Source organism: Ascidiella aspersa, chromosome 6, assembly GCF_963924565.1.
Source record: "Ascidiella aspersa chromosome 6, kaAscAspe10.2, whole genome shotgun sequence".
NCBI lineage: Eukaryota > Metazoa > Chordata > Ascidiacea > Phlebobranchia > Ascidiidae > Ascidiella > Ascidiella aspersa.
This window is the reverse complement of record NC_139452.1, coordinates 10,958,102-10,971,481: the sequence shown is the minus strand read 5'-3', so window position 1 is coordinate 10,971,481 and position 13,380 is coordinate 10,958,102. Positions and strand designations below refer to the sequence as shown.

The window sequence follows — 13,380 nt, the reverse complement described above, 5'->3', positions numbered from 1 at the left end:
AATCAGATTGTCAAACACCTGCGGTAAAATCAATGTCAATGTTAGATTTTCTAATAAAAAACGGCAAAGGCCTTGTGAAAAGGCGCCTCTTCCCAATTTAAGTTCCACAAAAAAGTTGGCCAAATATGAATGAAAATATACAACGCGGTCAGGCCTTATCCAGTGGTAGAAGACCACATGCGTGGGCCGTCGTGAACTTTTTTCACATCACTCGGGCAATGTGCGCGAGCTCGCAATTATGACATATAGTGACGTAGAGGAAGTCCGATTAGTACTTGTGCCTTTTGCTGATGTTGGTGACGATTTAATTGACGAGAAGCTCTTATTAGGCAAGGCCGCAGTACAGTGTAGAATGGCCGTAAAAGTTGTCTGCCAGCAGCTACGACAAAACCACTAGGCGGTTTAAAAAGTGGCTTCTTTGGTTCCCTGTGTTTGTGTAAGGAAACTCTGCAGCTATTTTTGCTGTGCGCCTGTGTTTTGGAAAGGAAGTATTCGGATCTACGTGCTCTTGTTGGCTCGGGCTGCTCTTTGTACTCAAAACGCGTTGAAGGCGTAAGATACAGGTTTTAATATATTTTCGATTTAAACTTCAAGGAACTACTTTATTTTTGGCGACGTCGTTGAACTTCGTGTTAAGAACGAGAAAGGGTATTGTGGTTCTAGTCAGGAAAAAATGCGACTGCACGTGTTTGGCTTTGACGCTGAAAATCACTTAACCTTGTTTGTCACACGTTAATATGCGCTAAAAATAGAAAACGACATTCTAATTGACTTGTTTGAACTACAACAGTTTAAAGCAGCAGGTGGCGAGTTATCTTGTCTGTGTTGCAACAATTCCTCAAACCTAATATAACCGTTCTTAAATTTACTATCACAGTTCATTTTCAGATTTTCCATAGGCAAAAAAAAAACAGATTGCAAAGTTAATTTTTTCAGTGTTGTTTTTGCTAAACGAAGTAAAAATCAAGATTTATTTGATTGGATATTGAAAGAAAGACAAAGAATCATGGGAGAAGCCTGTGTAAAAGTTCTCTTTATATCCTTTAATGTGATTTGTTTGGTAAGTAACATATATATATAGAACCTAAGTGACATATGTTTAGCAACTGCGCGTACCACCACTGTTTTTTGTGTTGACTGTATTGTAAAGCAAATTAGGATAAATGCTGTTGCATAGACAGTCAGATATCTACATGTACACGAAGTTAGGTTTTATCATATGTAGAAAACAGGTTTGCTCAGATTTCAGTGGATCCACTTAGGAAGAAATATAACCCATCGAAATTAAGTCCATTATACAATCGCGATATTACGGTATACATCAGAATGACCTATTGTAATATTTTAGAGCAAATGGGCTTTACTCTTCGTTAGTTAGTCCAAGCAAAACAATTAGAGTTCTCAGGCTAAAACCTATAACAAAATACAGCATTTCGTGTTTTTTACAAATAAAAAAATAGCATCCGAGGCGCTTGCCTACATAGGCTTCATAATCCGCCCGCTTTAACAAGCCTGTCCACGTAAAACTCTCAATCAAAACGCGCGCTTTTTTAGATGGCTGGGATCCTAATGTTCGCCGGTGGCCTGCTCATCCAATACTTGCCGGTCGTGCAGCAGACGCTGCTTGCGGTCAACGGCACGGTCACACAGACGCAAATTGGCGCCATCGGCGTAGGACTTATCGCTCTCGGCGCCCTGGTGCTGCTTATCTCGTTGGTCGGATGCTGTGGCGCGATTTCGGAGAGTCGAGGGCTGCTGGGCGTCGTAAGTAAACTCGGGACTGTGAAGGGGCTTGATTGTACGATTGTGCAGTCGGGGCGCTAATCGTGCCATGGCTGTATACTGGAATAGGCCTCGATGTGCTTTGCAACATCACTGGGGCGGCATAGAAGAGCAACGGTCTTGACCGGATTTTTCAAAGCTTTTACCAAGGCAGCGTTCTTAAACAATACCTATGACGAAGAAAAGTCATATCCAAAATAGATTCGTTCCAAAGCAAATCGTTTCAACCGACAATACCAGTCCAAGTCTATTGTAATTGCAGGTCAAGTCTAAATCAAATGATGTGAAATTTTAAACAGCTATATTTTGCGAAGTAAAAACTAGCCCATAAACATTGTCACTTGACCAATGGTTTCAAATATAATTAGACACAAATGCGATACACTTTAAAACTATGAAGAGACACAAATGCGGTACATTTTATGCTAATTCATATGGGCGTTTAACAGTGTTTAATGATTTGAGTAAATGACTAGACTCCAGTGAAATAATGTTACTGTTTTCGAATGACTCAATTACGCAAATGACTAGTTGACTTAATTTAAGGTGATGTTTTTTTAATCCCAATACTATCTATACCCAAAGCACGGCGAATTTCTTTAATTATAATGTAGAATTTTTTCACAAAGAATACTCGATATTAAAACTGTTAGGGCTTACGTGTTATAACATTTCAATCAACAAATCTTTAGGGTCCCTTGTCCAGAGATTAGACCGAATCATATATTTATGCCAACGCTTTAAACATTATTATCTATAGGCCTACAAACCAAAAATACATGCGTTTGTGCCACTCAGTTGCCTTCAAACGTGGTTTCTGCTTGTTTGAACGACTCCGAGTTGGCGTTCAATGTAACGGAATTACGCGGGGCGTACACCTGTATCCTCTTGGAAACACGAACAACGGTGTGATTTAAAATACACGTGGGTTCACAGCAGGTATAATGCGCATGGTTAATGCACGACCCCGTTTAAACGTCCTGGTATCAACCTGTGCGGGATTGTAAAGCACACGACATCATATTGCAAAATTCGCGGCGCTCATTTCTAAAAAGGGCAGATTGTATGCACGTCACACCAATAAAGCGTATATACAGGCACGTGAATATAACGGTAATGTGTTAAGCCTATGGATGTATTCTAAGGTCTTCTTTATAGGTACCGGTACCGTACATCAATAAATAATAAAATCCATGTTTTAAATTTGCATCGATTTTGCCTTTGTTTACAATTAGGTCTACCATGTGAGCAACATGACGACTGTGAATGGTATGAGACGTAATTGTTTAACGCAGAGTTTCTTAAACTGTGTGTCGCGGCACCCTGGTACGTATAGTTTTAATCTTCCAAAGGCGTCGCACAATGATTACGCTTCTTATCTCAACTTAGCTGCGACAATGACATGCTTACAGATATTATTATCCAATGGCATGGGCATTCAAAGTAATTTGTTACGAGAAAATTGAAGCAATTGATTATATGATTCCTGAAACAAACAACTATTGGCTTTGGTAAGAAAATGTTAGTATAAATTTTTGAAAGTTAGTGGTTCGGTGCGCCGCAAGTCCTAGCCGTTCTTCTTATATAAACTATTTCCGGGAAAAATACGTCATTCAACAAAGTCGTATTGCGTGACAGTCATTTGTTTACACCCTTAGTTAGCAGCCCGGAATGCGAACGACTCGCGGCACGACATAACCATGAACTGCATTAAGTTGCCCAACAATTAATGCGCCAAAAACAAGGGCTTTTTAACTGCAGGAGAAAAATATATGATGCAGTGTAATTAGGGTCTGTATAGCTATGTTGGCATACAGCTCGCACGACAGCGCAGTGAATCAAATAATATTTTGCTCTCTAATTTACTTTATGTTATTCAATTATTACTCGTGGAGTCGTGGTGACTTATAGATTAGTGGTTCTTAACCTTTTTCCTTATTGCACCCCTTTAAAATAATTAAACAATCTCGGAACCCTATAAAATCACCAACCAATTTTCGCACCACCTTCTAGTATTGTTTAAATAACAACCATTGTAGTTTTATTTATATACAAATACAAGTAATTGATAACACAGTAACACGATACCAAAATATAAGTTAGTTTTACATTTAACTGAGCAAAGAAATAAATTATAAAGTAATGCATTTTCTGAGTCTGATTCATCATCCCCTCACCCCTTGGAATAGTTGTTTCCCCCCTTGAGGGTGCGAGCACTCCTGGTTAAGAAACTATGTTGTTATAGATGCTCAGTATAAAATAAAGTGTTTGGTCCATACATGTGATTAACTGACTAATTACCAACAACGGCTGTTGGATAAATTTTGCCTGATAAAAGTATCCCATCCTACATAGTCTTAACTTGAAAGTAAAGCTTTGTTTATTGAACTTTTTGCAGTACTTCGTCTGTCTTCTGCTTCTTCTACTCGGACAAATTGGAATCGCAACTGCCGCTTTCGTATATGGGTACCAGGTATAAAAGTTAGAACACTACAAAAAGTTCAAATTCCGTTTTGGTACTAAGTTGATATGTATATAAAAGGCCTATCTTTATGGGATCAAGAACCAATGGCAGCAGGTTTTTGCTTGTCGATCACTGTTCCGCTTACTTATAAACAAATAAAACCCAAAACCTGACTAAGTTCAAAAACCTGAGTAAAATCAGGATCAGACATTTTGTTATGATTCATTCGAATTAAGGAACTGACGATGCCAGTATAGCCGAAATATATATTCCTTTAACAAAATGTGTGATCCTGATTTACTCCATTTTTTTTTTAATTTTGAGTTTTATAAGTTGATATGTGAGTCGGATTATTGGTATAACGGGCGTTGACAAAAGTTTATCTATTGCCTAATTAGTTAATGTTAACGACAAAATATCCTAAATAAAAGAAGGGTTTCAACTTATTTTTGGTGAATGCCCAATGCCTATTCATTGAAGATTTTTTGACAGTAATTGTCAATCTTATATATTGACATTACAACATGTGAAGCACAATAACTTTCAGAGATTGGCTACTTCAGCATACCGTTTTCGATTTGAGGAAATTTTGCACGTAGAGAATCCGTCGTCGTATATGTATATAGTATTATTACTTAAACGACGCTGTAAGCTCAGGAATGCCACCAAACTAGAACCATTTATTGTCTAAGCCATACAAGGGGAACTCAAAAGACGAAGCCGGATACAAGTCTTCTTGAAGCGTGGTTAATGATAAATATCCGGTACGCAACTCGGGAAGTTAAGTTGCGTCAAACCTACACCGCGATAGCAGCACAGCTTATCATAGTCCATCAAAAAGTACTTGAAGCTTATGATTTAATAAGACCCAGTCCTGGTCAGTGGTCATTGTCATTGGTCCAAATCAGTTTATTGAAATCAAAAAAGGTTTTAACTGTTATATTTTGTAAGAAACTACAAAACATTAACATTAAGCAACTATTTTCCGTGTCCAAAGTCAGGGAAACGTCGCATCTTGTCAGAAAAACAGCTCAAACATGTTTTCCACACAAAAGTGATTTTACTCGTAACTATAAAAGTCAAGTTTTGTAATTCGATGACTCTATACCACGTACTATAATCTTGTTGTATTTTGATATGTATTCTCAGGGCCTCACAACTCAAATCCTCAACTACATGAAAGAAATAGTTCACGGCTACGGTACGCCGAGAACTGGTCAGAAAAGTATGGAATCCATTGATTTCGTTCAACAAAATGTAAGACAATTATGCGTAAGACTGTTTTTTAACTTAATTTCTTATTTAAAAAATGGTGTCCCAAATGTGGTGCCATCTTCCCTGGGTTGTGTAACAAGACAGCCCGCTTTTAACTTCATTTAATGTAAGGCGCACAGGATAATAGCGTAAGCTGCCCAAGAGCTTTCCAAAGGCGACTCTGTTGATGGACATCAATTTTACACAAGTTTCAAAAGTTTTACATCCAAACGAATTGTACATATTCTGTTTTCAAAACGCAGCTGTCTAAACAAGGGCTTTACGACTTAACCTAAAAGAGGGTCGCGAAAAAATTTCAGTCTTATAGTCGCCAGTTGATTTTTACATTACTTGATCAAATTTGTGTTGAGGCAGACAATGAGAAATTCTCTATTTTCCGCTGTTCTGTTCCATAAATTAAAACGGTTTACAGACTATAGCGTTTAGAAATCCCTAGGATGTTCAACCAAAGTTCTGATTGTATAATGGTAAAACATAGTAGGCTATATTAGGTGTCTATAGTTGACATGTGATGTTCTAAATCGAGCAAAGCAACAACCGCTATATTTTCGTATTGCTGCAGTTCCAATGCTGCGGCTACAACGGAACTTCCGACTTCATAAACTACAAGCCAGCCGCCACAACTCAAAGCCCGACATTCAACGCGACTACGGCCACCACGATGCAAACAACTGGCTCTCCGGTAACCAGCATGGAGATGTCGACCGTGGTGGACGCAACAGGAACAACTGGGATGATGGTCAACATGACAACTGGAGAAGTATCGACAGGCGCCGCTATAACTGGTAGGCTGCGAACAAAGCACTAACACAGTGATTCTTAACCTTTCATGGCTTACAGCACCCCTCAAAAATAATAAATATATTTTGAGCATCCCGACCGGAATTTTCGTCGAGTATTTCACAATCGACTTGAAACATGTCGGAAAATGTCGTTTAAAATAATGGTCTCTAATCGTACACAAATAGTTGTATCAAGAAGCTTATCAATTGACCAAAAAACAGATTCTTACAAATTATCAAATACCGATCGGCACCCTTACGCATGAATTTTTAAATCCAGGGTACGTTTCTCTGTCGCAGTGAACATTTCCTTCGTTTACACAACATTTGCCTATCGTGTTTAGTCCAAAAATGTATTAACAAACGTTTAGACCAGTGGTTCTCAACCTTTTTTCTTCCGTGGCCCATTAACGTTTCAAAAAAATTATGTGGCCCAATAAATTTTGGTGAGGGAAAAAAAAGTGTAAAATAGGTTTAAGAACAAAACGCAGCAGACCATAGTGAGCCATAGCCCACTGGTTGAGAACCGCTGGCTTAGACCAAATCACTTAACAGCTTTGAAGTTAGATTGTTATACTATAAATACGTTTGAGCTTGAAGAAGCTCATGAAGAGAAACGCCAGAGACGATATTTGGAAATGTCATTAGTTTGGAAATCGTCTGGGGTGCATAATATTAGCTTTGAGACAATGGGCCGGCACTTAAAAAACTAAAACTGAGGAAGTCATATACACATTCCGAAATAACGACATGCATAATTATGAATATATGCTAAAATCTCTCGTTGCTAGGCGGCGGAATGAATCAGGCCACGACCCAGACAATGCCGACTTATTTGACTGGATTTTGGCCCCAGTCTTGCTGCAAGCAAACAGGAGGAAAGTACATCAACGTGACCATTTGTACGGACAACACGCAGCCTCTTTCCGTACTGGAAATGTACCTCAACACCCAGGTGACCCAAGTACTTAGTACAACGTAGAAAATGGCACACCGAAAAGCCATCGCAGACTCGCCGAATCTATCGATCTATGACACGGAAGCCGTAATCGTTGGTCATAAAGCAACTTCCGAGGGGCTAGATCACAGATGTTATTAAACACATATGTTTGTGCGTGTCTTTCATAGAAAACGACACGTTGGACTTTTGGCACTTTGGTAGTTGAATCAATATTATTTTAATGTTGCCAAAAATATATCAAATTTTTTTAGAAATGTTATTTTATTACGTAAAGTTTTGCAGAATAAGACTTTACTTTTGAAATTAAAAATGTCATTTAAAAAAACGGAAGTGAATATATCCCATAGTTACAGCGTTTCAACTATTTAAGTACCAAAAATACTAAAATTTTGAACCGCCCGGGGCCTGGAAAAACTACCAGCATTGGCAAATTGATTATGTGAAATTCCAACCACGAGCTATTCTAAAATACGGTGTTTCTCTTGACCAGGGCTGTTTTCCAGCGATTGAAAAATTCGTGAACGACAACCTGATCCTTATCGGGGCAGTTACGCTGGGAATTGCCTTTGCACAGGTGAGACATTTTACAGTAGCCTATATACCTGCTTTCGTTAACCAGATCGCCATTTGCGTCGTTTTTGCTGTTTATTTGTTTTACAAAGCCGCGTAAAATAGTTTATATCGCGCTGATTCCTCCAAATCTTCAGTGGTAGCCACCTAAATAGCACAGGAATGGATTAACAGCTGCTCTTACGTTGATTTTTTTTTTAGTTTTTACGGTTGCCCAGTGTCAATTCTCGTGTGCCTAACTTTGTACCCATTTTAACAAGTAAAATTCAATATTTTTCGTGCTTGCGCCTAACTCGTTAAACCTTCTTATATATCTTAGCCCCATTTGAGAAATCTTCAACTTAGACTCGCCGTGCATTGTGTGGCAGTTTGCTAAGATTTAAGGGGCTAAGACCTCTGTCGCTCTAGTATTGAATGTGATTAAGCTTGCTTTTTGCGCACGAGACTAATACTGCCACACGCCCCCTAAAACAAAATGACGGAATACACCCCTTCTCGGACCCTATTCTTTTTGTAGAATAAAGTCAACAGATTTTTTAAACGTCGACGGCGTGATGGCATTTATTCGAAGTCTTACATTGAAGAAAAATCGCACTTCAGCCTACGTCATGATAATGCATGTCTGTCGTAATGCTGAACCGAGCGAATGAAGTAAATTGGCGTTACTTCCTTGTGTTAATTTATTTTGTGCGGGCTCGATATTTGACGTCAAATGGTTACATCTGTCAAAACAACATGGGCACCGTGTAATCTGATTAACAGCGTCTAACGTTTAAAACAATTATTGTGCGCGAATGTTTAACTGTGCGACTTTTTGGTTGTAAATAATGCAGCTGGTGGAACTTATCCATCGCTAAACCAGCCGATCCGTCAGAAATTAGTGCAGTTCTAAGCAAAAGGGTCTACTCTACGACAATTAGTGCATCCAAACATTCAAAAAGTCTGACTTTAGACTTTGAGGTCTTGGACAATGCACTAATTTGACCCAACAAATCTGCATAAGAAGATTAAGTTTAACAATACTTGACCAACCCGAACCCAAACGCTAAGCAGCACACTAACCCAAATAATGTGCGTTGATTCCATAAGAATATAAACGCTTTTAGGCCCTAAAACATTAATGTGTGACGTAACAATCCTATACACCCTGGACGAGTAATGATCTTATTCCCAACCGAGTTTGGGCTTTTTCCAAGCCTTTAAATAATTATTACGGAAGTGTACGTCCCAGTGACGTAACACACTCCGCTTTTTTTTTTTTTTTTTTTTTTTTGAAACCGTTTTCTGTCTGCGTGGCAGGTTTGTTCCATTGAGTAATACTGTGATCAGCATTTGTTGACAAACGTAACGCCAATCAACACAAAAGTTATAAATAGCGCGTAAACCTGGTTCCAAATGAAATTGTCAAACAGCTTTAAATCGAAGCAACACAAAACATAATGCGTCATATGCGGAAACGGCCTAACCTGTATGCGTCATATGCGGAAACCGCCTAACTTGAGTGCGCGGAAAGCCCTAAGCAACTGTTTGTTGTCACGTAAAATAAAACAAAGGCCACGCCGAAACGATGAATCACCAGGGGAGGTTTCGTTGGAAAACTGCTGACTAACCTGAATCGAGAGTGAGTCGCACGTAGACGCCGGTGTAATTTTATGGATACAATAGCAGCAGGCCTCCGAGGTGCCAAACAAGTTTCATAGAGTGCACACAAACCCGGAAGCCCTGGGTTTCGGCCAGTCACTCTTCCTGGTTGGAGGCGCACAATAACACGCGCTTTTAAACGGGCAACGAAATGACCCGTCGTGCGTATTTTAGATGATAATAATCGCACGAGCAAATTTCCAATGTGACCCAAGCACACGCGAGCGACGTTACAAAGCAACTACTCTCAGCCTATACCTGGTGTAGTTATATCACTTCTGCAGTGGTAACAAAGAGTAAAAAAAAATGTTCGAAACGTGTGTTGATATATAAGTATATTATGAGCATCTATACATGAGCTCGTAGCACCCCCTGGCCCCTATATGAAGCTGTTCGAGTAAGTAAACCGTTAGGGTGTAACTTCATAGTTACGCCTGACCAATGTGTTTGTTTCCTGCGACTTTGCGTTGCCAACTTATCCATCGGGCTAATTGTGAAAACAGTTTTGTACACCGTCGTTCATGACCAACTGCCTCAGTCACCGGTACCACAGCAACAGCAACCTATACGAGTATTACGAATTCGAGCGTATACATTTGTTCGCGTCTTTCTTGGTAAATGTACAACTGAAAATTGCGTCAGCCTTTGTGCGTTTTTCTTCGTCAATTTTTGATTCAATTCAACTACATAATGTTCCGACTGTACTAGCCCGTTGCCGTGAAATGCTTGCTGACCATAACCACGCCAGTAACGTCGTTTGGCGTGAAATATTGCCGGCCTAGTGAATTGCCCATGAAAATTGGCCTTTCGAGCGTAAGTATTGCAAAAAGTTGGCGTGGAATTTGGACTAAAAAAAATTATTGCTGCGAATGTTTGGCGGCCACTAACTATGGAATGCAGTCGGACGTACTAGGAGTCCGTAATGCGTGCAGGGAAGGGCGACTGTTCAAAGCGTCGAATTTGCGAAAAGCGCCAAAGCAATAAAGCCTTCCTATGCGAGGCGCCGCTTCATTCCTTATTCTCCAGGTTGAGCGCGCAGGACGTGACGCAATACACAACGACTCGAACAACAGCTCTGCATCTTTAAGCATATGCGAGTTGCGGACAAACTGACAAAGCGTACACAGGCGGCCGTCACATGATAGGCGCTCACCACGCATAAGAGCATATATGACATGCGTTTTCTACTAACTTCCGCGCATTTTGTGGACCTTCTTTGGTTGCCTTAAACATTGCACCAAATACGAAAATTGGCGTGTCGAAATCACGCGATAATGCGTCAACGCTTTTAACAGTTTGGTGTTTGCGGGCTATTGGAAAACCAAGCAGCACGTCAATGCAACGCAAGGCCAGAAGTATACATTCTGGTGTTTTGAAACTGTGTTTTTGTGAAAACGCAAACCGCTTTAACACCGATGCAAGTTTTACAAAAAATACAGGTAAAACAACATGAGAACTGCCCTGGCTTTTTTATGCATAGTCTTCAGGTTGCCACTGGGTGCAGGTTTGTTTGTATGTACGCTAGCGTTTATCAATACAATATTTTTCCACAAGACCGAAATAGGAAGTTTAGTTTATTCATAAGTCGTTGTTGCACCGTCGCGAAACTATTTTGGTATAGCGTACGAAAGAATACAGTACTAGATACTCAACGATAGAAACCTATTTAAAGATCTATACATGGGCCTATCTTTATGGAATCCAAAACCATTGGTAGCAGGTTTCTCCTTGTTGATCACTGTTCCGCTGACGCGTATACTACCAATAAATCCTAAAATTTAAAAACGAAAAACGATTCTTAGAGCTGGCGATGCCAGTATAGTATAGGCGAAATATATATATTCCTTTAAAAAGTGTCTGATTCTGGTTTTACTCTGGTTTTTAAACTCTGAGTTTTATTGTTAATTTAGATCTATTTACGTTTGTCTGCAGGTAATGGCTATGACGATGGCTTGCTGCATCCGAAAATCGATGGACTAGAAAAAGGCGAGGTCCGAATCATTGATGACACCTGGCGGTACAGGCGAGAAAACGTATTACTACCAACGATACTTCGCCGACGCCCTAAGGTTAATGTACTCCTAAATAGACAAGCTATATTAGCTTGACATGCTTGTATTTTGTGTGTGACTGTTCGTGCAGACAAGCCATGCTATTTCGCAACAATTATTGGTACTTCATTGCTTAGCGAAGCGTGCAATACCTAACTTTCCTCAAAAGGTAAAGGGGCTCGAAGTTGGTTCACTCTTGAGATCAATAGTAACTCATAATTGCTGACTTTACCGTGCTTGGCTGCAGTAATGCAACGCGTTTATATGGTGATTTTTTTACTTGAACACTTTTATCGCTGCAATACCCGTACCTGATAACAACTGGCACTTTTTCGGTTATGTGCAATTTGCTTACTTGTGGCATTTAAAAACATAATGCAAACCTTCGTTCCCTAATAGTGTTTTGTATATCTTATTACTGCGATTGCGACTCGGCAGAAAATCGTTATGTAATTGACTTTTTGTCAGGTTTTAAAAATGTTGAGTAAAAATGCATTATTATCTATAAGCTATTTTTGATAACCTAGGCCCTAGAATATTTTCCAAAGTTTTGCTTTTGATGAAAGCTTAGGCATTTCAAAAAGAACCACTTTCTAAACCGAACATCAACCATTTATCTTGTTGCCCACTTATCATTCGTGATTATTATTTCGACCAGCAAAAAATATTAATTCCTGATAAAGTTCTTTGTATAGTTGTAGTCATGTGTTGTTTTTTATTTTTTTGGCAAGAAATTCGCTGTTTCACACCAAATGCATTCAAGACTTTATAAAAGAAACAAACTATTTTGCAACGTTGTCGTGCTTTGTTAATAAAAAGTAAAACAGTGGTTTTATCGTACGTTATAGTTTAAATATAGTAGTTTCAGTAACGCAGGAATTGGGCTGCATCTGCACAAAGCTTACACAACAAATTATTAAATAAATTCAGTAGAAAATTCACAACGAACGCGTCAGTTTCATCGATAACCAAAATCCAACGAAAATTCATTAAATTTAACGAAGACTGTCTTATGTGGACGATAACTGTAGCTTTGCTACATTCCTGCTAGAACAGGTGTGGGCAACTATTTTTAACCGCGGGCCACATGAGAAACTTAAAATGTTGTCGCGGGCCGGGTCAAAAAAGAGGATCTCAAATGCACGTAATATGACGTAATACTACGACGCTAAAAAAATAAATTAGCTAACGAACTTGTTATTACGTTGGGAGTTGTGCGCAAATGTTCAATTTACGTCGAATTTAACACAAAGGAAAACATGTGACTAGGCCTAGGCTTTTTCAGTGTTTCTTAACCTTTTTTACTTGGGGCGCACCTAGAGACATATGCAAACAGGGCGGCCCACCTTGCGAGCGAAGCGAGCGCGAATTTTTTTTTTTGTGTACCGGTATTTCTTTTAAATTGCCTGCATTTTTTTTATTATATAGGTTTTATATAGTTGCATATCTTTAAAGGGACTCCAGCCTTTAAGACTAAAAACCTTATTTTGTCCATTTAAGTCTTCTTCCGATTAATTTTGGACTTATTTCGTGTTTAGGTCTTATTTAGACTATTTTAGATCTTATTCTGTCGTGGTTATTACTGCGAGTATGGCGTTATTATGTCGGTGGTCTCAGTAGGTCTACTATGGTAGCCGCGGCGCACCGGTTGAGAAACGCTGGGCTATTTGTTAAAACGAAAATTTTAATTTCGACATAGAGGGGAACGTCAAAAATTGAGCACAGACAAAAAATGTACATTGCTTGATATATTGGCGTTTATCAAGTTGTGGGTCGAGTTGACTAAAAAATTAAGGTTAAATACGTAAAACTTTCCCACAAAAAACTTACAATGTTTTTTGGCTTTTGAGGCTT

At 39.2% G+C, this 13,380-nt stretch overlaps 1 protein-coding gene across 1 annotated transcript; it reads left to right on the top strand.

Annotated features, from left to right (window-relative positions):
• The first annotated feature begins 882 nt into the window (after positions 1 to 882).
• Positions 883 to 12,366, top strand: LOC146139698 (CD151 antigen-like). The gene is made up of 8 exons (XM_083391476.1): positions 883 to 1,060; positions 1,555 to 1,764; positions 4,181 to 4,255; positions 5,396 to 5,503; positions 6,084 to 6,306; positions 7,095 to 7,258; positions 7,755 to 7,838; positions 11,408 to 12,366. The coding sequence occupies exons 1-8, from the start codon at positions 1,007 to 1,009 to the stop codon at positions 11,453 to 11,455; spliced, it is 966 nt and encodes a 321-aa protein (XP_083247602.1). The 5' UTR covers positions 883 to 1,006; the 3' UTR covers positions 11,456 to 12,366.
• The last annotated feature ends 1,014 nt before the right edge of the window (positions 12,367 to 13,380 follow it).